The 26,588-nt window shown below is 57.0% G+C and overlaps 1 protein-coding gene across 1 annotated transcript; it reads left to right on the forward strand.

The window, feature by feature from the left end:
- Positions 1–3,799: 3,799 nt before the first annotated feature.
- On the forward strand, positions 3,800–23,550 carry EPHB3 (EPH receptor B3). Its single transcript, XM_057545797.1, has 16 exons — positions 3,800–4,385; positions 13,010–13,074; positions 14,299–14,971; positions 17,329–17,484; positions 18,283–18,633; positions 18,786–18,910; positions 19,072–19,231; positions 19,317–19,425; positions 19,812–19,864; positions 20,900–21,022; positions 21,132–21,379; positions 21,890–22,105; positions 22,217–22,366; positions 22,459–22,652; positions 22,756–22,911; positions 23,017–23,550. The coding sequence occupies exons 1-16, from the start codon at positions 4,271–4,273 to the stop codon at positions 23,123–23,125; spliced, it is 3,003 nt and encodes a 1,000-aa protein (XP_057401780.1). The 5' UTR covers positions 3,800–4,270; the 3' UTR covers positions 23,126–23,550.
- Positions 23,551–26,588: the final 3,038 nt, after the last annotated feature.

Below are 26,588 nucleotides of genomic sequence, written 5' to 3' on the forward strand. Positions count from 1 at the left end.
ATCTTTTTCAAAGAGAATCTGGAGTTGGTCACAGCCACAGGAGTATTAAGCCCCAATTCAATTCACACACATTCTTCTAATTATCCCTAAACTGATCGTGTTTCAAGATTGGTTCTGGGGCCTGAGTGTTAATTGTTATAAGGCACCTGCATTTATTAGGCACCTGCAGTGCTCCTGGCCCTTTGGCCAGAGCATCATAATAGCTCTGCAAGGGAGGTATGATTATTGTCCCACCTTCATTCCTGTGGATACTTGGACTCAGAAAGGTTCAGCTTCTTATCATAAGTTCCCCAGCTGGTAAATGACTGAGATAGGATTTGGACTCAGGTCCCTCTGATGCCAAAGCCCAAGGTCTTGCTTCTATATTCAGGTTCTTCCTAGAAACAAATGGAGAAAGAATGATGGGCACAGAGAGAGGCATCTTGACGTCAGTCTGGATGTTTTTCCTTCATTCCAAATCAAAGGTTGCAGCCCACTCCCTGGGTTCCTTGGTACCTTGTCAGCCTGGAAAGACAAGAGGGTTAGGACCTTCTGCCCACGTAGCCCTGGAGAGATGGAGGTGTCCCAGCTCTCCTTATCTGGCCTGGCTTTCAGTTCCTATCCCTCCACCTGCCCTCCTTTCATGTCTGTTCTGTTGCCAGGTGGTCAACTTCCTGCCCCAGGCTGCTGTAGCCAGTACTCAGGTGCCCTCCAGCCTGTCGGCCTCTTGATCAGGAACCATTCCCGTGGGAACCATGGTGCCAACATCCGGTGAGGACGGGCCCTCTGTTACCTGCTGGCCCGGCTGCCTCTGCTATCAGGCCTAAGAACAAAGGAGACTGTGCCTGCTGCCAGACAGGCTGTGTTTGTCCAGGGCGAGGCCTACCCTGGCACAGATGCTGGGCAAACAGGAGTGTCGGCCTCACGGATCTGCCTTACGACGAGCAGGGCTTCAGCTGGGAGGTGTTGCTGCTGCCAGGCCACCTGCCGAAATATTACCCTGCCCTACTGCAACCAGCGCCCCAGGGCAGAGGGGGCTCTAGGGCAAGCTGTCCTATCTCTTGAGCCTCAGGCTTTCTAGCTCTACAATGGGGGAGTTGCACAAGATGATCTCCAAGATCCCTTTTGTGGTCTAGAACCTTGAATGATGTTGCTGGGAGTCTCTAGGGCTTAAGAAGAGATCGAAGGCAGAAGTTCCCAGGGTGGGGTGGGGTGTGTGGAATCTGGGAATCTCATGGCATCCTCCTCCCCCCACCCTCACCCCAGCCCCAGGTACCCATGCATACCTCTGGCCAGGAGGATTGAGCTCTCTAGAGCAATGTCTTTGAGCAAGGGATCCATGACCTCATTTACACTAATGGAGCTTTTAGCACCATATCTAGGGTACTTCATGGTCAGAGGATTAAGAGTGACCATCTTGCTTCCAAGGCCACCTAGAATCTGATCTCTCACACTCTCTGTCCTCAGAAATCTTAGGGTAGCTGGGGAAGGTTCAGAGGGACCATGGAGGGATGTTTCTCCAGTTAGGACAGTAAGAGGCTGCATGGTGATAGTGACTCTTGGACTTCAGTGTGCTTCAGAATCACCTGGAATGCTTATTTCAAATGCAGAATCCTGGGCCCCATACCCCAGAGATTCTGAGTCCCAACATCCAAGATGAGTGGGTGGCTCAGAATTCTGAGTTTTTAACAAGCACCTAGGTGATCCTTAGGTCTCTGATGAAGTAGAATGAGTGAGTCTAAAAGCTATACAATCCTTGATTCAAATCCCACCCTGCCACTTATGAGCACTGTGACTCGGAGCAAGTCACTAAGCCTTTCTAGGTGTCAGTTTTGTTTGTAAAATGAGGCTATAATAACTTCTACTTCTTAATAAACAAGACTTTTTTTCAGAGTGTTTATTGCACTTTGCAGATGTTCGTTGAGCAAATGGGATACAAGTCCATTTGCCCAATCCAGAAACCTGGGAGTTCTTCTTGATGTCTCTATCTACCCCATACCTCTCAACCACCCAATCACAAATCCCGTGAATTCTACCTCCTAAAATATCTTTTTTTAACAAATAAATTTATTTATTTTTGGCTGCATAGGGTCTTTGTTACTGCATACAGGCTTTCTCTAGTTGCAGTGAGCAGGGGCTACTGTTTGTTGCGGTGCGCAGGCTTCTCATTGGGGTGGCTTCTCTTGTTGCAGAGCACGGGCTCTAGGCACGCGGGCTTCAGTAGTTGTGGCTCATGGGCTCAGTAGTTGTGGCTCACGGGCTCTAGAGAGCAGGCTCAGTAGTTGTGGCGCACAGGCTTAGTTGCTCCGCAGCATGTGGGATCTTCCTGAACCAGGGCTCAAACCTGTGTCCCCTGCATTGGTAGGCAGATTCTTAACAACTGCGCCACCAGGGAAGCCCTCCTAAAATATCTTAGACCTGCCCACTTCTCTCCATCCCCACAGCCACCACCCTAGTCCGAGCCGCCATCTTCCTCTGCCTGACCACTGCACAGCTTCCTCTCTGATCTCCCTGTTTCCACCCTTTCCTCCTCCCATTCTTCTTCCCCAGAGAAGCCATGTTAATCTGATAAAGTAATGGCTCTGCTTCAAACCCTAGCTCTCAGGGAGGCCTTTTTTTTTAAATTAAATTTTTATTGGAGTATAGTTGATTTAGAATGATGTGTTAGTTTCTGCTGTACAGCAAAGTGAATCTGTTATACATATACACATATCCACTCTTTTTAAGATTCTTTTCCTATGTAGGCAATTACAGAGTATTGAGTAGAGTTCCCTATGCTATACAGTAGGTCCTTATTATCTATTTCATATATAGTAGTGTGCATATGTCAATCCCAACCTTTCACCCCCGCCCAGGAAGGCCTTATGAATCTAAAAAAAAATTCCTCTCGTCCTCCACACCGATTTCCAAGCTTCCTTTTGGCCCCCCTCAGTCTCCAACTCTACACTTAAGTTATTCTGAACTTCTTTCGGCTTCCTCCAATAAATATGTTTCTCTTGCCCCTGGGACTTCACACAAAGAGTGTTTGCTCTGCCTGAAACTGCCCCCGCCAAACACACCTCCTTCACCTACTACTCATCTTTCACATTTCAGCTTGAATGTCATTTCCTCAGGGCCAGACATAGCCGTCCCTCTCACATGTGCTCCAGCAGCTCTGTCCTTCCTCCATAATAATAAGTTACACTCTGCTGTGATAACTTCATGCCTGCTTCCATCGCTAAACTAGCTCCTAGAGAACACAAACCTCTGTCTTATCCATTGCTGTATCGCCAGAAGTTGCTAGAGTCTTTGGCTCAAAGAATGATGAAATACACAGCTGAATGAATGAATGAATGAATGAATAAATAAACAAGCGGGAAGGCCCTCGTTGCAGGATGTGTCGCGGAGGACGCCCACCTGGTATTGCCTAAGGCGAGTTTAGTTAGTGTCAGGACGTGCCTGGAAACACAGCCACATGGCGGCGGCCCCGGGCACGTACAGACCGCACGGGGGCGCCCCCGGCTCGTTGTACGTGGATGACACCTCGCCGGACTCAGGTTCGGTTACTAATCGCCAATGGGCGACAGGAGGCGGGCTTCTCCCTCAGACGGACAGTATCGCTCCGCCCAATCAGATTCATCTTTTCTTTGGCCCCGCCCACCCCAGGCCTCAGAGAATGAGGGTGGGCGTGATGGAGCCGCCGCCAACTGAACTCCGGCAGAGTGCTCTCGAGGCCGAACCAGCGCGCCTGGCGGTCTGTGAGTGGGCGGAGGGTGGCTAGGGGCGGGGCCTCAGAGATGACAGGCAGGAGGCCGGCCCCACCCCTCTCGTCCAGAGCGGCCTCGCCAGCGCTGGGGACAGCAGAAGTGAGTACGTGAGCGGCGCAGCAAGAACCCAGCTCGGACCCCGGACGGCGCGCGCACCCGGAGTCCCCGATCCGAGTCGGGCCCGCAGCAGACCTCTGGATTACTGTGCACACCGAACTACCACCACTTGCGCACTCCCTCCCCGGGCCGCCTCCCCGAGTCCACTGGTTCCGAGCTCTCCAAGCGCCCCGGATCCTCCAGGACCGGTCCGTCCAGATTCCCCTGGGACCGACCTGCCCACATCCCTCAGCATCGCCCGGCTCAGGGCGCCGCCTCGGTCCCGGAGCCGCCTGCCTGGATTGCACCCTCTCCTTGCCTGGATCTCCTGGGACCACCGTGCGCGAGCCTTCTTCGGAGCCCGCCGAGCGGACCCTCCCGCGGGTGCCCGCAGCCCCGCCGGCGCGGCCCGGCGCGGCTCGGCTCGGCTCCCGGAGCCCGCCCCGGCCATGGCCCGAGCCCGCCCGCCGCCGCCGCCGCCGCCGCCGCCGGGGCTCCTGCCGCTGCTCTCTCCGCTGCTGCTGCTGCCCCTGCTGCTGCCGTCCGGCTGCCGGGCGCTGGAAGGTGAGCGGCGTCGGGGGGCGCGTCCAAGGGTTAAGGTGTCCGGGGTTGCCCGAGCGTGGGCCGGGAAGGGTCCGCGGTGTTGGTCCGATGCGGGCTGGGCGCACTTCGGAGGAGGCTCGGTCACCCGCGCCCTTTCCGGGGGCCGGAGGATGGGGTGGGGAGGACGCCCTCGGCGCTGCCTCGGAGGCTCCAGCTACCTCTGTGGCAGGCAGTCCGCCGGTTGCGGGATCGCGGGCAGCTCGACTCGGGAGAGCGTTCCCCGAAAGTCATGGCCCGGCCGTGAGCTTCTGAGGGAGTACCCCGCACTCAGGGCAGAGGAGCGGGGCCCTGGGCACCTCCTGGAGGCAAGGAAGTGTGGGCGACCCACCAGGCAAGGCGGGGGCTCTGAGGCTGATGCGGGGCTGTGGCGGGTGGAGGCGAAGCGGGACTCCCCAGGTTGAGGGGCGGCGTTGGTTCGGAACCCCTTGGAGTGATCTGTGAGAGTGTGAGTGCGTGCACCCCGCTTTGTCAGGGAATGGCTGCGGGGATGGAGAGGCGGGGGCCTGTTATTGTTTACGGTTTACGAGCGCCAACTACTCACGAGGTGCTGTGTGCACCGGCGTTGCACGCGGCTCTGCGGCACCCCCTCTGCCTTCTAGCAGGACACCCCGAGTGCTGGGGTCTCCACCGAACCCCTGAGGTTCCGGGGCTTGTCCTGGGTAGTGCCGGAGCCGGTGCCTTACGCATTAGCCGGTGGGAAGAGGCCGGGCTTCTCTCGATGGGTTCTGTGAAACCTGCGGAGACTGCTGCTCAGGAGGTTGCTCCAACTTCCAAACGACTGTGCTTGGATGGACAGCCCAAGTGTTTTTGGCCCCCGTGGGAGAGTTCACACACATCCACTTGACAAGCCTGAGGGGACAGAGGCACTGACACTGGTTAAACAATAGACAGACAGATGCAGACGCCAACGCACAGTTCCCAAAATTTTTGGAGCCATTAAATGAGGGAAGAAAAACCTTCCTTAGGTGGAGGGAAGGACACCACAGAAATTTGGGGGAAATTGGGATTATAGGCAGTACTTATATTTGGTATCTTTAACAAATCCAGTCACTTTCTTAGTTTAAAAACAAACACATGAATTCCGTGTGACTTGGTTTGTTCATATGTTCACAATCGGTAAACTTAAAGGTTGGAAGGAAAAAAGAACAGAGTTCTGAGAGAAAGGCATCCTCTGGTGCTTTCTCATTTTCTCCAGGGGAAAAAAAACATTCTTCTGAATGTCTTTTATCTCTGAGCCCATTGGTGCTGACAGACTGATTCACACGGGTGGACGCATGCAAATCCAGACAGACACACCGAGGTCGCGCCCACGCTTGTGCACGCTCACCCACATGTGTGTGATAGGATCACAGGCGTGAGAAACCGGTGTGGGGATTTGTTGTTGATTGCCTCAAGGGTGTGAGCCAGGGAGCCTGCTGGAGTTCCCAGGTCTGTGTCTTAGCCCAGGAGAGGCGACACAGGCACACGCACTTACAGGACTGTGTGTGCCAGGCCCCAGAGCCCTTGTTGTGGGGTGTGGTGGGTGCTGATGCTGAGAGTGGAGTGGGGGGCGTGGTTTGGGTCAGGTGAGCAAGGGGTACCTGAAAAGGCTCACCCCTTCCTTCCTCCCTCCCTTCTTCCTCTTTCCCTTCCTTTCTTCCTCCTTTTCACCCCTCACAATCTGCTGGTCCCTCTAGACCCTAGCTGGCAGGCCCTAGCTGGGAGCTGACATCCAGGCCTCCAGGCCCAGGACCCGAGGGGCTGACCAGGAGGCAGAGGCGTGATGAGCTATAGCAGCCCAGGAAAGAGAGGACAATGGGGCCACTGCCCCTACTCTGTCCCCTCCTCCCTCAGGCTGTGAAGTGGGATCTGGGGCTATTCCCTGGCTGGGTGGGTGGTGGCTGGGAGGCCAGGCCAGTGTGGGGTGCCCCTAGGAAGGTAGCAGTGCCTCCCAAGTGTGACTTTCACGAGTTCCTTCACTTTCACCATATATGAGAACTTAGGGTCTTCCGTTGGCGTGACAATGAAAGGAAAAAGAGAGATGACGCCTCAGGGCACTGACCCCAGCCCAGTGGTCTACCTAACCACACTCCTGCTTTCCCTCCCTGTGAGATGGGATAGTAGTTGAACCCACCTCCTAGGGCTGTTATGAAGATTGAATCCTTAATGTGTGTCAAGTGCTTAGCACAGCCATTGTTATTCAAGGATTAACTGTTATTATTATTACCCTAGGGTCTGCTCCTTGGGGAGCACCAGAAAGTGAAACTGGTGTGTACCCTTGCCCTGCTGGAGGGAGCTTAGAGGACGCAATAATGGGAGGAGGAAAAGTTGGTCTGGGGAGGAAGTTGTCCCCCCAACTCCTCCATCTCTCTCCAGCTTTGGGAGGGAGAGAATGGGATAGGAAGAGAGCTGGGTCAGGAGACAGCTGTCCTTGACTCCTGCCTGTACCCCATCCCTATTCTGGAGCTCGAATGGCGGGATGGGTGGACCTGGGTGTCCTAGGCTGTGGCCAGAGGACAGGGCTAGGTGGGACGTCCAGCACTGAAGCTCCCTTCAGCCCCCCAAGCTTTATGGGTGGAGGATTTCACCCCCTTGCTCCATCCAGTCTTCCCTTTGGTTTTGCCAGGATTTGGTTTGCCCTTGGCCTTAGGGAGCCTTTAGGCTCTTGGCCTCTGAGGTCGTTATATTTAGGCCCAGGGTCCTTGAGCTGTGGGTGCTGTCCCTCATGGTCTCATTGATTAGATGCTGTCTAGCACCTGGTTGTTCTTCCTCCCTATACACTTGGGGTTCATGAAGATTCTGCATCCAAATATCTCATCAGTTTTCCATGAGGATGGAGCTAGGGTCCTTGCTTGTCCTCCTTGGTTGAAGAAACACCTCTCTTCTTGCCCTCTGATTGATTCCCACCTGCATACACACACAAACACACACACACCCACCAGAGACACACACAAATTGTCCTCGAATTTACCCTCACTCACAGGGAAACAGGGCCCACTTTGTTGCTCACTCTCCTTTCAGGTAATGTTCTCCAGTCCCCCAAGCCAAGACCATTCTCCCCTTCAGGACCATGAACCAGGGAGTGGGGTCCAGTAGGTGAGCGGACCAGGAACAGGGCGTGGGATAGGAAGGATGTCTGGACCATAGGGTCGTTATACCGCAGATAGGACGAGGAGGTCCCTGCTGGGAAGAGACCCTTTTGAGAAAAAAGAAACAGTTACCAGATGTAAGAGGTGGGGCTGGACAGCCTTCTCCCAGGCAAGCCCTGTAGCTGAGTTGCTGCTGTAGTGGAAGCAGGCCCTGGTGGGGGAGAGGCAGTGTGTGACCCATCTCTTTCTCAGAGGCAGCAGCAGCGACCACTGAGTAGGTGGCAGCCGAGAGGGGACAGCGGGCTGGGGTTTCTGTGGCTTCCTCACTTGTTCAGTGGCCTCTGGCTCACCAGCCCCCCCGCCCCGCCCGTGTTTGTCTTGAGCTGGCACCTCAGAGCTGCGACAAGGGACAGCAGCAGGGATTTGGGGGAACCAGTTTGCCCGTCACTGTCTTCCCTTTAACCAGAACTGCTGCCACCGCTGCCACTGTGGCCTCAGCGGCAGCGAGCTAACCCAAAGCTACCGTGGGCAAGGCCTCCGCCACCCGCCTTACACTAATTAAACAGCATGAAGAGGCTGAATCACCAGGCCTGCATAGTTTGAAAATTGTAGCCCTGCCTGTTGTGCTGAGTCAAACTGGTTTGTCGGGATTGGGCAGCTGGGAGTGGGGGGAGGGAGACTGGATACATCTGGGCACCTGATGGGGTGGGAGAGGCCCCCTGTCCCAAAGGCTGGCCCTGGCATCGGGTCTCCTGTTGCCTCTCTGCCCCCAGACTCCTGGTCAGACCCGCTGTGGCTGGGATCGCAGGGAAGGGCTCAAAGGCTAGCTGTTCATCCGTCCTTCTGGCTGCTGGCAGGGCCACAACTGGGGTTGGGGGTATGGATGAGCACTGAGGCATTTGGGCTCCTGTCCTGTGCTTCTTCCTCCCTTCTCCTCCCTCTCAGGTTTATTTAATTATAAATCTCCATGATCTGAGGGGAAGAATGAAAAACAAAATGTGTTCTGTTCTGGGATGCTCCCCTCTCCTCCATCCCAGACTGGAGGCCCTTGGGGCCATGGCAGGGGGAGGGAGAGGTGGCCCTCCAGGTCCCATGGCAGGGTCTGCTTAAGACCCCTTTCTCCCCGGGCTGACCACCCTGAGTGTGCAGGTTGGTACACGCGTGTACACACACTGACACGCAGGGGAGGAGCAGGATGGGAGAAGACGGGACAGATCCCTTGGATTGGTTGGCTGAGGTAGGGACCCCAGGTGGAAGAGGGGGACCAACTCCGAGGTGACTGGGAGTTTTCTCCCTCTCTTTGCAGGCAGGGTTCCAGGGTGTGCCTTCTTGCCCGGACCCTGCCCCTCTGTCCTCCTGCCCCTGCACGCGCTGCTGGCCCAGCCCAGGAGCGTGACCTTTCCCACCACCTCAACGTCCTCGGTCTGGAGTTTGGGCCGGTGGGTTTCTTGCTCCTGTCTCTAGATTTTTTGGATTCTCTGGTCTCACTGGCATGCCTGTTCCCAGGGTGGGGTGCTCTGTGTGACTTGGGGCTTGGGGTTGCTGTGGGGTCTGGCAGTTCCATAAGGTTGTGTGTCCCTGGCCCTTCACTAGGGCAGGTGGCAGGCTCCCAGCACCAGGGCGGCCCAGTGAGGCCCTCAGATACAGGCTGGGTGCCCACGATGTTCTCCTCCTGCTGGGCCCCCAACTTACATGTTGCCCAAAGCTCCTGAGGCTAAATGCTTTCATAGTGCCACCCCCTCCCCAAGGGCTTAGTGCTGGGGACGGTGCCATTGTGCTGGCAGGGAAGTGGCCTGCTGCTTGGGCAAGGGCTGTACCTGGGGAAGCTGCACCCAGCCACACCCAGAATCATCTTCACGCCCCTGCCCCACCCCTAGCCTCGTGACCTGTGACAGCTCCTGCCTGGGTCAGGGCCACAGGAAGCCGGTCTGGGGCTTGTTGCTTCCCTGAGCCTCCGGCCGAGGCTTCCCCAGTACCTTTGCTTTCTTAGCAGACAGTGCCCTCTCCCAACTCTCCCTCCACCCCACTTGAAAACTCACCTCATAGAAAGAACGTGCTTGCAGTGTGTGTGTGTGTGTGTGTGTGTGTGTGTGTGTGAGATGTGCATGGAGGATGCACCGCTGAGGCTTTACACAACCTCTAGATGTTGAGACTTATACTGTGTCTGCATGCTCCTATGGAATGTTTTGGTGCAAATGGGCATCTGTGCGTGTGCAGCTGATGCTAGTTGTGTGTGACTGTGTAAGAGCATGTCACCGTGTCTGTACAGGGAAACTGGTGTTTGTGTTTGCACTTGACTACACTCAAGACTGACTTGTGGTTGGCAATAGTGTGCAGTTGGGTGTGTAGGGAGAACGCACTGTTGAATGCACGTGCCCTCACGTATGCATATGTCTCAGGAAATCCGCACATCTCTGAGGGCTGTGAGAGTGAGTCTTTGCCTAAGGCAAGCCCAATCTGTGTGTAGGAAAGACTCATTGTATATGAATGTCTCAGGAAGACTGATCTGCTTGTACCATATGCATCTGTGTGTCCGTGAAAGACAGACTGTGGCTGTGTGTGAAGTCGCGTGTGTGTTTGCGGGTGGCTGTGGCTTTGTGTGTTTTTGTCCATCATACGTGTGACTTGTCGCTGTTTGGCCCCAGTGGCGGGAACGAGCCCAGCCGCTGAGAACTGGGTGATGTGTGTGCGTCTGTGTGTGCACAGGCGGGGGCCACACAGCTGCTGCCACGTGGCTGTTCCCCGCGGCCCTGTGAAACCTGAAAGGGGTGCTGCTTTCCTTCTGAGCATTGAAGCCCCGGTCCCAGAACATCCCAGAAAGGCCTGGTGGCCACTTCCCTGCTTGCTTCGTGGGTTGGTGGGGTTCCCTGCGGGGCTGTATCAGGGAGCAGCCACATGGTGGGACAGAGGAGGGTGCGGGTGCAGTTGGCAGCTGGAGAGTGTGGAGATTGCTCCCTCATTCCTCTTTTGTCCTTGTCTCCTGTACCTGTGTCCTTTACCCCCGCGTGTGTGTACCTACACACACCCCCACACCCACACATGCCACACACATAGAAAAGGTGGGTTCTGTTGGGCTGGGTCTCTCCCTGCCCCACCCCCCAGACAGATGGATTCTGGGACCCCCCCCACGTTCTTCCTGAGGCTGGGACCCAGGCACCTCAGGGTCTACCTCTTGCTGAAGCAAAGGCCCCTCTCCTCCCCCAGAGAGCAAGCCCCCTCCCCACCAGGGTGACCGAGCCCTTCCTCAGGCACACATGACTCGAAATCTAAGTCCTCTCCTCATTAATGGGAAAAATGTGCCGAGATTGAGCGATGGCCAAGGCTGAGCGATGGCCGAGGGCCCATCCCCGCCCCCTCCCTCTCTCGCTCCCCAGAAATTAAACAGAAACGAAGAGCCTACCCCACCAACCTCCCCCCGCCCCCTCCCCCCACTGCTCCTCTCCGAGCCGGCGCAGGGCTTGTTTTAAACTGCGGAGGAATCTGGCTGGAGGGGGGAGGGGCTGAATATTTGGGTTTAAACAGTTCCAGATGGGTTTGGCACTGGCTGAGCAGAAGGAAGTGAGGGAGATGGAGGAGGGAGGCAGCGCGAGGGAGCGGTGGGAGCCCTGGCCTGCTCGGCGGCGGCCGGCGGGCGGCGGGCAGACAAGCAGGCGGACTGGCTGGGGGGAGGGGGTGCGCTTGGCTCGCCGGCTCCCAGGGACAGCGGTACTCCGGGCCGCGGGCTAGCGAAGAGGCTACTTGGCAGCCTCCCTCTCTGTCTCTGTGTCTGTCTCCTGGGGCCTCCTTGTCTCTGCATCTCGCTGTCTTTTGTAGTCCACCGCCGGCCATCCCGGCTGTCTGGTCCTAGCCAGCCGGCTCGGCACATCCCTCCAGTTCGGTGCCGCCCACCATCCGCCTGCTCCGCCCGCCTGTCTCCCTCCCTGCCTGTCTCTGGGCCCCTGCTTCTGCCCATCCCCTCTTCCCTCCCGTACCCCTCTACCCCCCTGCTAAATGTCTGTGTCTGTCTGTCTGCCAGAGGGGCCTGTCAGGCCACCGACGATGAAGCTGGGATAGCTCATCCTGCAGCCGGGCCCTCCAGGGACCAGCTGCTGCTGCAGGAAGACGAGGGAGCCTCACTCCCCGAAGTGAATTGCTGCTGCTCGCTGCTCCCTTTGCCTCACATGAGGGCCTGGGGCCACAGCTGCCTCATCCACCATCCTAGGCTCAGACCCAGACTGCAGGAGACTGCCGAAGGCCGCAAGCCTGGAGCCTGTGGGGTGTGGGTCTTTCCCTTCCTGGATACCTCCAGCCTGCCGCATTGTTGATGTAGAGGCCTTCAGAAGTTCTGGGGCGGCCCTGCCCCATTCCAGCTTGGAGTTGAGGGGAGAACTGCTGGCTGTCTTCCAGGCTATGGGAAAGGACTTGGGGCCTCTTTCCTGCTCCTAGGTCTAATGTTGGGGTCACACTGTCAGAGAGGAGAGTTTTCAAGCCAGAACCCAGATCCAGGTTCCTAGGGGAGCAAGTTTACGTCAGAAACATTAATAGGCCCCTCCTGTGGCCAAGCAAAAGGAAACAGATAAAAAAATCCAAAGCCCAGAACAGGATCAATGCTGTGACAAAGCACCTGGCCCTGGATGCATCAAGGAAGGCATCCAACCCTGACTTGGTGGTTCCGGGAAGGCTTCCTGGAGGAGGTGACATCTTGGTTGGGACTTAAAGTATACACAGGAGCTTTCCAGGCTTTCTCTGTTCCCCCTTTACAGAGGGGCATATTGCAGTCAGAGTGCCCTGGTTAAGGGGTTAGTTGTGGAATCAGATAGACCTGAATTTGAGTCACCTTTCAACTTTTCACCTCAAGTCCTAACAGTTTTACCTTACACCCTATATGTACTGTATCTGGGCGTCAGTTTTCTCATATGTAAAAGAGGTACGCCAACAGTACTTTTATCCAAGGATTGCAGGAAGAACTGAACTAGCTCTAGAGGAACTAGTCTGGGCCTTGGTGGCCCTCACCCCATCCTCAAAGAGCATTCCTGTCCTGTCCTCCAGAGGTGGTCTGTGGGAGGCTGGGTGAGAGTGGGCTCTGGCCTGTGACTGCTCTTCCCTTCCCCTGGGCGTGTGTGGAGCTGGGCCTTTGTGCTGGGAGTGGAGTCAGGGGAGGCCTGAGCAGCAGGGTCTGAAGCACACGGCCCTTTGTTCCAGGATAAAGGCCCTGCCAGCCCCTTTGTGTGGAGATTAGCAGAGCCTGTAGGTGTGTGAACTGGCCCTGGCTTCTGCCTCATTAACCCAGACCTGGGGTCAGCAGCTGACACCCACTCCCAACTGGCCCGACAAGACATCTTTGGGGCTAGACATCTCTGGGGGTGGCTGCAGGGTCTCCTCTGGGCCAGGGGAGCTGAGGGTTTGGGGAACTTGGGGGTGGGGTGGGAGTACCTGGTGGGAATCAATGTCTGGCGTCCTGGCCTTTCCTGGGCAACCTTCTCTTTCTCTTCGTCCTAAACTTGGCCCCTGACCTTTTTTCTCCTTTTGCTCCCCCAGAGACCCTCATGGATACAAAATGGGTGACGTCTGAGTTGGCATGGACATCTCATCCAGAAAGTGGGGTAAGACTTCCCCACCATTTCTCCCGAGTGTTGGTTGCCAATTAACCCCTGCAGCAGGGCTCAAGAAGGACTGCCTCTGCCCACTGCTTGTCAGTTCCCCCTCTTGCGGCATCCCCATCCTCTTCATCTGTCACCTTCCTCCTTTGCCTGATGGTCCATTTCTGTGAGTGTTTTCATCTCTGACTCTTCAGCCTGCCTCTGTCCCCCCTCCCCCATACACACCATCTTTGTCTCATTCTCCCTCTGCCCACCCCCCAGCCTGTCTTCAGCCTATTTCCCTCTCCTGCCTGACAGCCCTTTGCATGTCTGTCCTGACCATCTCCCTCCTTCCTGGGTGCTTGGGAACAAGGAAACCTTGGTTCCAGATCTCTGACTTGCTGTGTGACCCTGAGCAAGACAGTTTGCCTTTCTGGGCCTCCATTTCTTGACTGTTACATTCCTGTAGTCCTGACATCTCTAAAGTGTTCTAATTAACCTCCCTAGATGTCCTTCACAACTACACTGAGTTCTGGAACACTGGATTTGGGTGACATTACAGGCCCTTAGTCACCAGACCTGACTCTGTGACCTTGGGCAAGTCCCTGCCTTTGTGAGTCTTGACTTTCTCTCCTCTGGAGTGGGGACAACAGATGTACTGGATAGGCCAAGAAGTTCGTTTGGGTTTTTCCGTGAGATGTTATGGAAAAAGCTGAACGAACTTTTTGGCCAACCCAATACCTTATTAAGGAGCTGTGAAGGTTAAATGTGATGGTAATAGTGATAACCAATGTTTATTGAGTGCTTGCTCTATCTATATCAGGCATTGGTGCAAGCCCATTACATATATTAAACTGATTTAATTCCTCACAGCCTCATTTACTTGCAATTAGTCCCACTTTATAGACAATGAAATTGAGGCATAAAGATAATAAACATTATAGCTAATTCTCACATAGTACTTACCAAGTGCCCCATTCTAAGTGCTGTAGTCATTTAAAGTCATTTATTCCTTATACATCTTTCTTCTTACCATGTTACAGATGGGGAAGTGGGGGCACAGGGAGGTTAAGTGACTTACCTGTAGTCACACCACAAGCAGAGAACTGGGATTTGAACCCACGTAGTCTGTGTGCTCAACCACTACACCATGGAAGCATCTCTGTGAAGTAAATATAGCAGATCTGTGCATGTGGTGAGCACCCGGCAAATGCCGGTGCTTACTCTCTGTCTTTTTCACTTGCACAGTGGGAAGAGGTGAGCGGCTATGACGAGGCCATGAACCCCATCCGCACGTACCAGGTGTGTAACGTGCGCGAGTCAAGCCAGAACAACTGGCTTCGCACAGGGTTCATCTGGCGGCAGGACGTGCAGCGGGTCTACGTGGAGCTCAAGTTCACTGTGCGTGACTGCAACAGCATCCCCAACATCCCTGGCTCCTGCAAGGAGACCTTCAACCTCTTCTACTATGAGGCTGACAGCGACGTGGCCTCGGCCTCCTCTCCCTTCTGGATGGAGAACCCCTACGTGAAGGTGGACACCATCGCGCCCGATGAGAGCTTCTCGCGGCTCGATGCCGGCCGTGTCAACACCAAGGTGCGCAGCTTCGGGCCGCTCTCCAAGGCCGGCTTCTACTTGGCCTTCCAGGACCAGGGCGCCTGCATGTCGCTCATCTCCGTGCGTGCCTTCTACAAGAAGTGCGCATCCACCACCGCAGGCTTCGCGCTCTTCCCCGAGACCCTCACTGGGGCTGAGCCCACCTCACTGGTCATTGCCCCTGGCACCTGCATCGCCAACGCCGTGGAGGTGTCAGTACCCCTCAAGCTCTACTGCAACGGTGACGGGGAGTGGATGGTGCCTGTGGGTGCCTGCACCTGTGCCACCGGCCACGAGCCAGCTGCCAAGGAGTCCCAGTGCCGCCGTGAGTGGGGACTGGCCTGGGGAGGGTCTGGGCCACAGCCGCCCGCTGCCCCCTACCCACCACTTCCTACCTGCCAGACAGGGAGGGCTGGCCTCAGGTCTGGGGCAGAGGGAGGAAAGGGAGGAGGGGTATCAGGTGCAGAAAACATGGTGCAAGGAGGGAGATGAGAGAAAATGAGGAGAAACACCAGGATACTAGGAGAAAAAAATGAAGCTAAAGAGAGAGGAAGGAAGACATGGAGAATCCTTGACAAGGAGGCACCTGAAGAACGTGCTCAGAGTCTCGGGAGGCCAGCAGAGACGCCTGTTTGTCCAGCACCATGTTTACGTTTCACTCTGCAAGTATTAGGTGGGGCCCAGAGCTGCAGGCACCTCGTGCTTGGCCGTTTTACCTGGGGGGTCTCATCTGCATCTTGAGAAGCAGTATTTATAGCACAGAGGTTAGGGGCCCAGTCTCTGAAGTCCTGAGTCCTGACTCTGCCACTTACCATCTGTGAGACCTTGGGCAAGTTATTTAACTCTTTGAACCCCAGTTTCCTCATGTGCAAAATGGGGGCATTAATGGTGATTCCTTCATGGAGTTGTAGTGGGGCTTAACTGAGTCAATGCATGGCAGCCCTAGGAACGGTGCCTGGGACGTGGGGAAGCACAGCACCATGTAAGTGTTAGCTGTGACTCTCAGGAGCCCTGGGATGCATGGGGGACAAGGATTGTTTTGTCCTGGTTTCATACACGAAGAGGTTAGGAGGCCTGTCTTGGGTGGCTTGCCGAGACTCATAAGACCTCACAGTGTGCTAGATTTTCCAGCTATAATACCCGTTCATGAGAGGTTCTCTCATCTGAGCCTTACCACAACTTTGTAAGGTAGATTCCAGCTATGTCTCCTGGTTAGCCAATAAGAAGGCTCAGGGAGCTTCTCCACTCTAGGCCTAATAGCTGGGAATGTGGGAGCTGGGACTGCAGCCTCATCCAGTGCTGTACCATGCAGGCCAAGGTGCTGAGGGCCTTGTCTTCTGTCCCCTCTGCCCTGTTCTCCCTCCTGTCACTTGCAACCTGAAGCTGCAAGGGGTGGGAGCTGGCTGTTAGCACAGCCCTCAGTGTAAGGGGGCTGGAGGCCCGACCTGGCTGTGAGGCCCAGTGTCGGGTGCTGTCGTGGGAGGGTGAACAGTGCCTTGCCCTGCCCCTCTCCACTTCTCTATGGGAACCTGCCCCCAGACTTCCTCCTCCTAAGTGGAGAAAGGGGTGGGGGTGATGAGCCTGACAACCTGAAGAGCGGCTAACACTCTGCAGGTCCCTAGCAGGAAATGCACGCTGGTTCCCATAGCAACCAGGCTGGCCTGGCCCCTGCCCCCTCTCCCACTGGCTCAAAAGAGCTGGGATGGAATATCACCTTAGTCGAGGGAGATTAAACCCCAGAGAAGGGCACAGACCCAACTCTGGGCATACCACACTCCGGACGACCTCCCCAAAGGCAGTTGTATATGGTCAGGATGACCATATGCTTTAGTGTGTCCAGGGCAGTCCTGGTTTATGCCTGTCATGCTAACATGATTATTACTAGTGCCCGCTTTCACTCTCAAAATAGTGCAGTTTGAATAATAAATTATATGGCCATCGTAGATATGGGGACTCTCCAGAGCCCAGGCCCAAATAGAGGCTCTGAAGGGGTGTTCAGGCACCGAGGTCTGGGCTCCCTTTGGGGATTGGGGTTCCGCTCGTGGATGCTTTGAGGCCTCTGAACTCCAGGTGACCCCAACCTTCCTGCCTGCTTTCTTTCTCTCCTTTTCTCACCCCTCCTCAGCGCCCACCCCTGCCCCAGGGCAGAAAGGAGCTGCTGCCCTGCTCCTGGTTGGGTGGGGAGAGAGGTTGGCTGTGAAACTCAGAGGCCCCACCTCCTGGCTGTTCTGGGTTGTTCTTGAGGATCTTCAGGAATAATTATCCTTGAGCTTCAGGGAAGGGTGGGGGCATCCGGGTGGGGGCATCCCAGCAGAGTAGAGGCTGCTGCCAGCCCACTAGCGGTCTCTTCCCATCCCCTTCCCTCCTCTTCCTCCTCCTCCCTCTCGTCGCTGCCTCAACAAGTCCAGGCTGTCCAGGTGATGGAGCTGACGTGTGAGGCCCCAGAGTTGGGGGTCGGGGGCGGGGCAGGGGCGGGGAGGAGTCCGCTGACGTGGGGTTTCTACGGGGCAAAAGGGCCTTTTGTAGCTGCAGCTGGACTTAGGCAGTACCAGCACGGCCCCCTCAGTCTGGGAGGTGGGGGGCCGAGCCCTGTGCTTGGGAAGGGCCAGATTCCCACAGAGGTGTGGAGGGTTGGTGCCTGCAGAGATGGAGGTGAGACGTCCATCCTCTTCTCCCCCCTAGCCTGTCCCCCTGGGAGCTATAAGGCGAAGCAGGGAGAGGGGCCCTGCCTGCCCTGCCCACCCAACAGCCGCACCACCTCGCCAGCCTCCAGCATCTGCACCTGCCACAGTAACTTCTACCGCGCAGACTCCGACTCTGCAGACAGTGCCTGTACCAGTGAGTGAACTCGCGTCCTCACACTCTCCCACTCCAGGCCTTCCCTCTGCGAGCCGGCCTGCGGGTGCCTAAACAGTCTCTATGAATAACTCCACTTTCCAGATAGGATAACTGAGGCTCAGGGGGGTTAGATGTTGTGTTCAACATGGCACAGGTAGGAAGTGACCAGCCCTGAGCCAGAATCCAGGTGAGCTGAAAGGCTTAGCCCTTCCACCAACATTTAATAAGCATTTGTTAGCTCCTCGCTGGGTATCAGAAACTGGCTAGGACCCTCTAGTCCATTATTCCTTCCTCTGTCTACAACTGCTATTCTTTTGGCCCAACTCTAACCAGAGAGGGGACCTCACACCCCTGGGGCAGCCTGGTGTCCTGCTTTTTCCCTGCTTTGGCCTTTGGTGCCAGGCATTGCCAGGCGCCAGGGATGTGGAGGAAAAGATACAGTCACTGTTCTAGGAGCTTGCAACCTGGTGGGAGAAACAGATGTGAAAACAGATAATGACCATATAACGTGCTAAGTGCTGGGCTGGAGGGATGCCCAGGAATTGTTACAGGAATGCAGAGGACGGGAAGAGAATGAATCAAGGAAGGTTTCCAAGAGGAGGTGACCTCTCAAGTTGAGCCTTAAAGGCCAAATAAATAGGAGTCTGCCCAGTGAAGAAGTGTAGGAAAGGTATTCCACTTATTAAAGCAGAGGCAAAGGCAAGGAGGTAGGAAGCAGCTTGGAGTGTGCAGGAACTCTGGACAAATGGTGGTCCTAGGGCCCTAGCTCACTGTCTTCTCCTTCCACCTTCCCCACAGCGGTGCCGTCTCCGCCCCGGGGTGTGATCTCCAATGTGAATGAGACCTCGCTGATCCTCGAGTGGAGTGAGCCCCGGGACCTGGGTGGCCGGGACGACCTCCTATACAATGTCATCTGCAAGAAGTGCCATGGGGGCCTTGGGACCGGGGGCACCATGACCTGCTCACGCTGTGATGACAATGTGGAGTTTGTGCCTCGGCAGTTGGGCCTGACAGAACGCCGGGTCCACATCAGCCATCTGTTGGCCCACACGCGCTACACCTTTGAGGTGCAGGCAGTCAACGGTGTCTCGGGCAAGAGCCCTTTGCCCCCCCGCTACGCAGCTGTGAATATCACCACCAACCAGGCTGGTGAGGAGGGCACACAGGAGGGTAGGGCCTGGGTCATCTTCCCCCACATAGAGCTGAGGTTGCCTGGGGCACAGACCATCGGGGGTCCCATGGGAACTGGGTCCTTGGGAAGGATGCCAGGGCCCGTGATGAGCCCCCCGCTCTTCCCCTAGCCCCATCTGAAGTGCCAACACTACACCTGCACAGCAGCTCCGGAAGCAGTCTGACTTTGTCCTGGGCGCCCCCAGAGCGGCCCAACGGAGTCATCCTGGACTACGAGATGAAGTACTTTGAGAAGGTCAGAGCCTCAAGGGACAGGAGGAAGCCTTGGGACAAGAAGATTACCCCAGATAGTGTCAGGGGCCCTTGGGAGCAAAGCCTTGGGTACTGAGTGGGGGTGGGCAGGGGCCGATGAGCGTCAGGACCCACTGAGACACAGCCTTCCTCCTGGTATTGCAGAGTGAGGGCATCGCCTCCACAGTGACCAGCCAGAAGAACTCCGTGCAGCTGGACGGGCTGCGACCTGACGCCCGCTACGTGGTCCAGGTCCGCGCCCGCACTGTAGCTGGCTATGGGCAGTACAGCCACCCGGCTGAGTTTGAGACCACAAGTGAGAGAGGTACACACCCCCACGCACCTGTCCCTGCCCCTGCCCCTGCCCACACTTTCCACCCCACCACTCACCTGTCCCTCCCCGTCTCTAGGCTCTGGTGCCCAGCAGCTCCAGGAGCAGCTCCCCCTCATTGTGGGCTCTGCAACGGCCGGGCTTGTCTTCGTGGTAGCTGTTGTGGTCATTGCTGTCGTCTGCCTCAGGTACTCCCAGGCCCAGGGGCCGACTAGAGCTTCCCTTTAGTGCCCTAGAGCCCTCTCGCCACATAGGTGAACCATCACCCACATCAAACCTAGAACCACAGCCTTCCTAGGCCCAGGCTATCCTTGTTGGAGAGGCTCTCTCCAGTCCATGCCTGTGTCCTCGTCCTGCCCCCTCCCTGTCCCCTGAATCTACTGGCAGATTCCCTCAGGGACCAAGTCCACTGAGCCTCTTGCCCGGAGACCCAGTGGCAGCTATAGCCACTGACCATAGCACCAGGCACTGGGCCGTCCCCTATGGTCTCTGCCCCTCCTGTGAGCCCAAGGGTCCCCTGAAGGGAAGGAGCTGCGGACTTGTCTCATGCCTCCCCTCCACCCTGCCCCTCCAGGAAGCAGCGGCACAGCTCTGATTCGGAGTACACAGAGAAGCTGCAGCAATACAGTGAGTTTGCCTCCTCATCCCAGCCTCCCAAAGCTCCCTTGGTCCCTGCAGGGCTTGGAGACACCCCTTTCCCTGTCTGGGACTTTATTCCTTTAACTCTTACCCTGGCCGGCCCCTCCTGCTTCCAATTAAGTGCCATTTCCTGAGCCCCTACCTCACTCCCGCTAGCCCCAGAGATGAGTGAGATGTGACCCCTGTCCTCAGGGGTAGTCAGTCTTGTGAGAAAGACAACATAGGTATACACAGGAAACAATGAGAGAACAATTAAGTGTTAAGCCGGGTGTTCCTGTGACAGAGGGCAGTGAGAGTTCAGAAAAGAGGAAGGCTTCCTGGAGGATGTAGCCTTGGGCTGAGCTGAGCCAGGTGGGATAAGCAGGGTTTAGAGAGGTGGGGGAGAGCATTCCTGGCTAGAGGAGCCTCTGGAAGGTAGTGGGTGGGGTGGGGAGAGTGCCCAACGGTGGGGGCAGTGAGAAGACTGGTTTGACAGCTGCTGGGAAGCCAGGCTGGGTAGTTGCGGCCAGTCCTTGGAGGGTCGTGAAAGGCAGGCAGAGGAGTTTGGACTTGACTGCACCACCGGTAATCTGAAAGGCTCTCAAGCTGGGGAGCAATACAATGAAAGTATTGTTGTAGGAAGACAGTTATGTGGGCTAGATTGGTGAGCAAAGTCTAGAGGCAGAGAGCCCAGCTGGGAGGCTATTGCAGTAGTCTGGGTGTTGATGGCCTGGACAAGGTCGGGGGCAGTGGGAATGAGGGGAGGGACGGATCTGAAATAGGTTTTGACACGATGAGAGATGAGGGAGAAAGAAGAAGAAGAATCCTAGGTGTCTAGCCTTTATGGTTACTAGTTCTCACCAAGGGGACAGTGGCGGGGTGGGGAGGGGCAAGTTCTGGCTTCAACAGAGGAATACGGAGCAGGTTTAGCAGAGAGGCTGGGAATGTGTTCCTGTCTGGGGCAGTATCCCGGGTCTCAGAGTTCCCTCACTGTCCCCAGCCCGAGGATCTCGCCCCCTCTCACGCCCACCTTTTCTTCCTTAGTTGCTCCTGGAATGAAGGTTTATATCGACCCTTTTACCTACGAAGACCCTAATGAGGCTGTGCGGGAGTTTGCCAAGGAGATCGATGTGTCCTGCGTCAAGATCGAGGAGGTGATTGGAGCTGGTGAGTCCCCTGGGGCACGGTGGGGAGGAGAGGCTGGTGGTGACCCCGAGGGAGGGCAGAGGTGGTTGGGTACAGAAATAGCTTACTATCTGTGCTCTGTGCCCTGCAGGGGAGTTCGGGGAAGTGTGCCGGGGTCGGCTAAAACAGCCTGGGCGCCGGGAAGTGTTTGTGGCCATCAAGACGCTCAAGGTGGGCTACACAGAGAGGCAGCGGCGGGACTTCCTCAGCGAGGCCTCCATCATGGGTCAGTTTGACCATCCCAACATAATCCGGTTGGAGGGCGTGGTCACCAAAAGTCGGCCAGTCATGATCCTCACTGAGTTCATGGAGAACTGTGCCCTGGACTCCTTCCTCCGGGTAAGAGCCAGCCCCCGGCCCCTCCCCCTCTTCTTCCCCCCACCCCCCAGAGAGCTAGGTTGGGCAAACCACCCCCTCCCACAAGTCAGGCAGACCCTATTCAAGTCCAAATATTTACCGAGGTGGCATGGTGCAGGGAAAGAGCTGGGCCTTCAGAGCCAGAAAGACCAGAGTTCTCATCCTGACTCTGCCCGCCCCCTACTGCCTGTGTGACCTCAGGCTTTACTTAACCTCTCTGAGTCTCCGCTGCCTTGGTTGTAAAATGAGAATGGTAAGAGCTATTTGGGTCCTCACAGGGGTTAATTGGGTTGATATATACAGATGCCGGCCACACAGGAGGGCAGCTTCCTTACTCTCAGTGCACAGTGGACATGGTCAGAGGGGTAGATGAGGCATGGTCTTGGAGGACTTCGAGAGGGTGGGCAGGCGGGCAGGCAGGAAGGTCTTGGGTGGGCCCGGGGCCAGGCAGGAGGCAATGGGCACCCCCTTGAGCCTGCTCGTTGCCTCCAGCTCAACGACGGACAGTTCACGGTCATCCAGCTGGTGGGCATGTTGCGGGGCATTGCTGCCGGCATGAAGTACCTGTCTGAGATGAACTACGTGCACCGAGACCTGGCTGCCCGCAACATCCTTGTCAACAGCAACCTGGTCTGCAAAGTCTCAGACTTTGGCCTCTCCCGCTTCCTGGAGGATGATCCCTCTGATCCTACCTACACCAGCTCCCTGGTACACGAAGCCGCTGGGAGGGAGACTGGGGGCGGGGCCAACCAGGCAGGGGCTCGGGGCTGGGGACGAGCCTCGAGACATAGGGTGAAGGGCGTGTGCCCCCCCAACCAGGGCGGGAAGATCCCCATTCGCTGGACCGCCCCAGAGGCCATAGCCTATCGGAAGTTCACCTCTGCTAGTGACGTCTGGAGCTATGGAATCGTCATGTGGGAGGTCATGAGCTATGGCGAGCGACCCTACTGGGACATGAGCAACCAGGATGTGAGTGGGGCCAGCCAGAGCGCTTGGGTGGGTGGGAGCTGGCTGGGGAGCAGAGTGGTGGCTCACTCCAGGGTTCCCTGCTCTTGGCTCAGGTCATCAATGCCGTGGAGCAGGATTACCGGCTGCCCCCACCCATGGACTGCCCCACAGCACTGCACCAGCTCATGCTGGACTGCTGGGTGCGGGACCGGAACCTCAGGCCCAAATTCTCCCAGATCGTCAACACCCTGGACAAGCTGATCCGCAACGCCGCCAGCCTTAAGGTCATCGCCAGTGCCCAGTCTGGGTCAGTTCCTCTGCCTCTGCCCTTGCCCTGCTCCCGAGCCAGCAGCACCACCCCTGCTTCCCCTGACATCAGGACTCATCAGGTCCCTCTCTTCTCCCCACAGCATGTCACAGCCCCTCCTGGACCGCACGGTCCCAGACTACACGACCTTCACGACAGTTGGTGACTGGCTAGATGCCATCAAGATGGGGCGGTACAAGGAGAGCTTTGTCAGTGCGGGGTTTGCATCCTTTGACCTGGTGGCCCAGATGACCGCAGAGTGAGTGTGCCTCACATTTGGAGGGGCAGGGCTGGGGGCTCTGAGCTGGGCCCAGAGTGGTGGGCAGTGGGGGAGGGACTGACTGTGCCCTTGGCCCGTCTGCAGAGACCTGCTCCGGATCGGGGTCACCTTGGCGGGCCACCAGAAGAAGATCCTCAGCAGTATCCAGGACATGCGGCTGCAGATGAACCAGACGCTGCCTGTGCAGGTCTGACACCCAACTCCCACTGGATGGGTGCCCTCCAAGGACTGTGCAGGGACTCTGACCAGCTGGCTGGACTTTTGGACTTTTGGATGCCTGGCCTTCGGCTGTGGCCCAGAAGGTGGAAGTCTGGGGAAGGCCCAAGCTGGGACTTCTCCTCCAGGCCTGTGCTCCCTCCCCAGGAAGTTTGCCCCAAACCTCTTCATATTGAAGATGGATTAGGAGAGGGGGTGATGACCCCTCCCAAGCCCCTCGGGGCCCAGGCCTTCCTGTTCTCCAGTGGGGGATCCCCACCACCTCAGACTTGGCTGTTCTTCAGTGCTGGAGGTCCTGGCACGGTCAGGTGGGGAATAAACCTGGGTTCCATAGGGCCCAGCCCTGGCAGGGGTCTGGCCCCCCAGGTAGGCAGAGAGCAGTCCCTCCCTCAGGAACTGGAGGAGGGAACTCCGGGAATGGGGTAATGTGACACCCCCATCCCGAAGCCAGCTGGCCCCTCCAGTTTGCACAGGGACTTGTTCTGGGGGCTGAGGGCCCTGCCCCACCCCCGCCCTTGGTGCTGTCATAAAAGGGCAGGCAGGGGCAGGCTGAGGAGCAGCCCCTTGCCCCCCAGAGACTGACTCTCAGAGCCAGAGGTCGGATGTGAGTGAGAGTGTGTGTGTGTGTGTGTGTGTGTGTGTGTGTGTGTGTGTGTTTGTGTGTACGCACTGGCCTGCACAGAGAGTATGGGTGAGAGCTTGGCCCTCTGCCCTGCCGTGGGGCCAGCTGGGCCGTCAGCGAAATAAAGGCAATAAGATGATTCTTTTGCCCCTTCTCATTCGACCTCCCAAGGCAGGATTCCCTGATGCCCTTAAGTTCACAGTCCCTCAGCACCAGCCCTTCAGAATTCCCAGGAGTCATTGGGAGGCCAGATCCAAGCCTCTCCAAGTACAACTTCCCTTTTATGCTTCAGCCTTGCTGCATCTAACTTCTTGGAAGTGGGGCAGTAACAGAAGAGAGCAAACTACCCCAGAGCTCCTTCCTTCTAAGGCCCAGGCCTTCCCAGGGGCTGTCGGGGCAGACACTTGAGTCTGGACGGTGTTTTACAGAGTCCTTTCACACCCATTGTCTCTGAGGGGGCTGGGGGTAGAGGCAGTTGGTCAGCTCCCAGGGTCACATGGCCCCAGACAAAGGGGATGAGAAGCCACTGGGGTTCGGATCCCGAGGCCAGCTCCTCTCAGCAAGTGTCAGTGGAGAAGTGTGGCTTCTCTTTACTGAACGATTACTATGCTCCTGGCACTGGGCTAAAACGCTCCATTTATACACGGATCTTATTTAATCTCACAACAACCCAGCCAGGGAAGGAAGTATTTTTATCTCTTTTTTACAGAGGAGGAAAGGGAGAGGTTAAGTAACTTGCTCAAAGTCGCTGAGCCAGTAAGTGAGGCCCGAGGCTGGGATTCCCACCCAGAGACTGCCTGCACACTTGAAAGGTTCAGAGGATAAATAACCAGAACCAGGGAGAGGGTTAGGAAAACAGCTTCTGGAAATAAATGTCAAAGGAGAAAGGGGGTGGAGTGGGCGTGGGGCTCAGAGGCCCCTTAGACGCAGAAACACACAGGGAGGTGGGGTGGGAGGTGTGTGCAGTCACTCTCCCAGTGTCAGAAGGAGGGAAACTTGGGCAGTAAACCTTGGTGGGGCATGGAACAGGTTTCCAAAGAACCTGCCCATCCGGGTCTGGCTGGACCCGGGAGGGAGTGTGGACAAAGCCTCACAGATCTCGCACATCTTTCCAGGCAGGGCAGAGCTCCGTAGGGGACTCCTAAGCGGGGGCGGTAGCTAGGGGGAGGCGATGCTGCAGGTGTGGAGGCCGAGGCAGCTATTGAATTCAGGTGCAGGGGACCGGGCCCCGGGAGGCAGGCCAGGGCGGTGGGAATGGAGTTGGTCCAAGGCGGAGGTTGAGGGTTTCCGCCGGCCGGCTCAAAGCCTGGCGGGGAGAGGGGCAGGGGCGCGGCTGTCGCGCGGTGCCGGCTCCGGGGCCCGCTCTGGGGCTTCTCCCGCCGCGCCGCTCCTTAGTATTCCCCCCACGGAGCCCAGCAGCGCTGCAGAGGCTGCCCGGGGGAGGGGCGGCCCCGAGGGGGTGGGGTGGGGGAGAGGGGAGGCGGGAGGCGCGGGCAGGACCCGGGGATCGGGGATCGGGTGGGACGGAGCTCCTCCAGCAAGCCCTCCTTTCTTCCCTGGTTGGGGACTCTGCCGAGGGCGGGGGCTCGAGGGGACGATGCGGGGCCCCGAGGCCGCCTTGGGCCCAGGCGCCGCCGCTGTCAACGGCGCGAGGTGTGGCGGGCGGCCAGGGGAGGGGACGCGGTGCTGAGTGGCGTCCTGCACACCCTGCGCCGCATTCCCGGGCTGAGGGCTCAGATAAAGGGGAGGGGGTGTTCCAAGCTCCTGCTCAAGTGTCCACTTCCTACTCCCGAAGCTGCGGGATGGGGGAGGGTCCGTGGCCCGCGTCTCCTGGAGTGACCCCCTAACCTATTCCTTCACTCTAATCATTTTAGCGGGAGTCTGGGCTGGGGGCTCCGCACGAAGAGGTAAGGCATCGCCGCCTACTGGGTAGGCAGAAGGAGCGGGACAGTTGGGCGCTGAGCGCCGGGGAGCTAGGGGTGGGGGGTTGGGAGCCGCACAATGAAGGGACACTTGGTGTGTGCACTCCAGGCTGAAGATTTCAAGGGGCGTCTGGAACTCAGCAATCCGGGGGGCATAAGGTATTCTGTTGGATGTGCCCCGTGCAGCACAGGACACATACCTCCCTTCACGTGTGATCAGGTCTGTACTCCCCTGCATGCACACTATGTCCCCAGGTCACCTCCCTTACCCAGGTTCTCACGTCCTGTTACAAGATCCTCCCTGGCCCCATCTCCCAACCCACACACCATAAGAGCTTCCCACGACTGAAAAGAGGTGGGGGAAGGGATGCTGAGAAGGAAGGACAAAAGCCATCCCCCTTCCTGGAAGGCTCCTCCCCCCCAGTGCATTCCCACCTGGGCCGCCTAACCCTGCTAACCTGTGTCTGTCTTACTGGGGGCTGGGATGAGTCTTCAGACCCAGGAGCAGTGGGGTAAAGAGGGATGGGGCGTGGTTAGGGCATAGGAAGAATGAGGGTACTCAGGAGGGGTCTGGCTTTCCGGCGGGCAGGTGAGGAATGAGAGGTAGTGAGGTCTTCATCTGGTTAGTCTTTGTTAATTAATTACACATTCCTGGGGGCAGAAAATTAGATCTCCCAAGTTAGTGCTTAAAAAGGGAAGCCAGGGGCTTCCCTGGTGGCGCAGTGGTTGAGAATCTGCCTGCCAATGCAGGGGACACGGGTTCTGAGCCCTGGTCTGGGAAGATCCCACATGCCGCGGAGCAGCTAGGCCCGTGAGCCACAACTACTGAGCCTGCGCGTCTGGAGCCTGTGCTCCGCAACAAGAGGGGCCGCGATAGTGAGAGGCCCGCGTACCGC

The sequence above is a fragment of the Balaenoptera acutorostrata genome, chromosome 4 (assembly GCF_949987535.1).
Source record: "Balaenoptera acutorostrata chromosome 4, mBalAcu1.1, whole genome shotgun sequence".
Taxonomy (NCBI): domain Eukaryota; kingdom Metazoa; phylum Chordata; class Mammalia; order Artiodactyla; family Balaenopteridae; genus Balaenoptera; species Balaenoptera acutorostrata.

Excerpts from the sequence above, each read along its gene's own strand:
- EPHB3 (XM_057545797.1), top strand. The coding sequence starts at position 4,271 with ATGGCCCGAGCCCGCCCGCCGCCGCCGCCGCCGCCGCCGCCGGGGCTC. Across the intron at positions 18,634-18,785 it reads TATCACCACCAACCAGGCTG|CCCCATCTGAAGTGCCAACA; the intron begins GTGAGGAGGGCA and ends CTCTTCCCCTAG. Across the intron at positions 22,367-22,458 it reads GGGACATGAGCAACCAGGAT|GTCATCAATGCCGTGGAGCA; the intron begins GTGAGTGGGGCC and ends CTCTTGGCTCAG.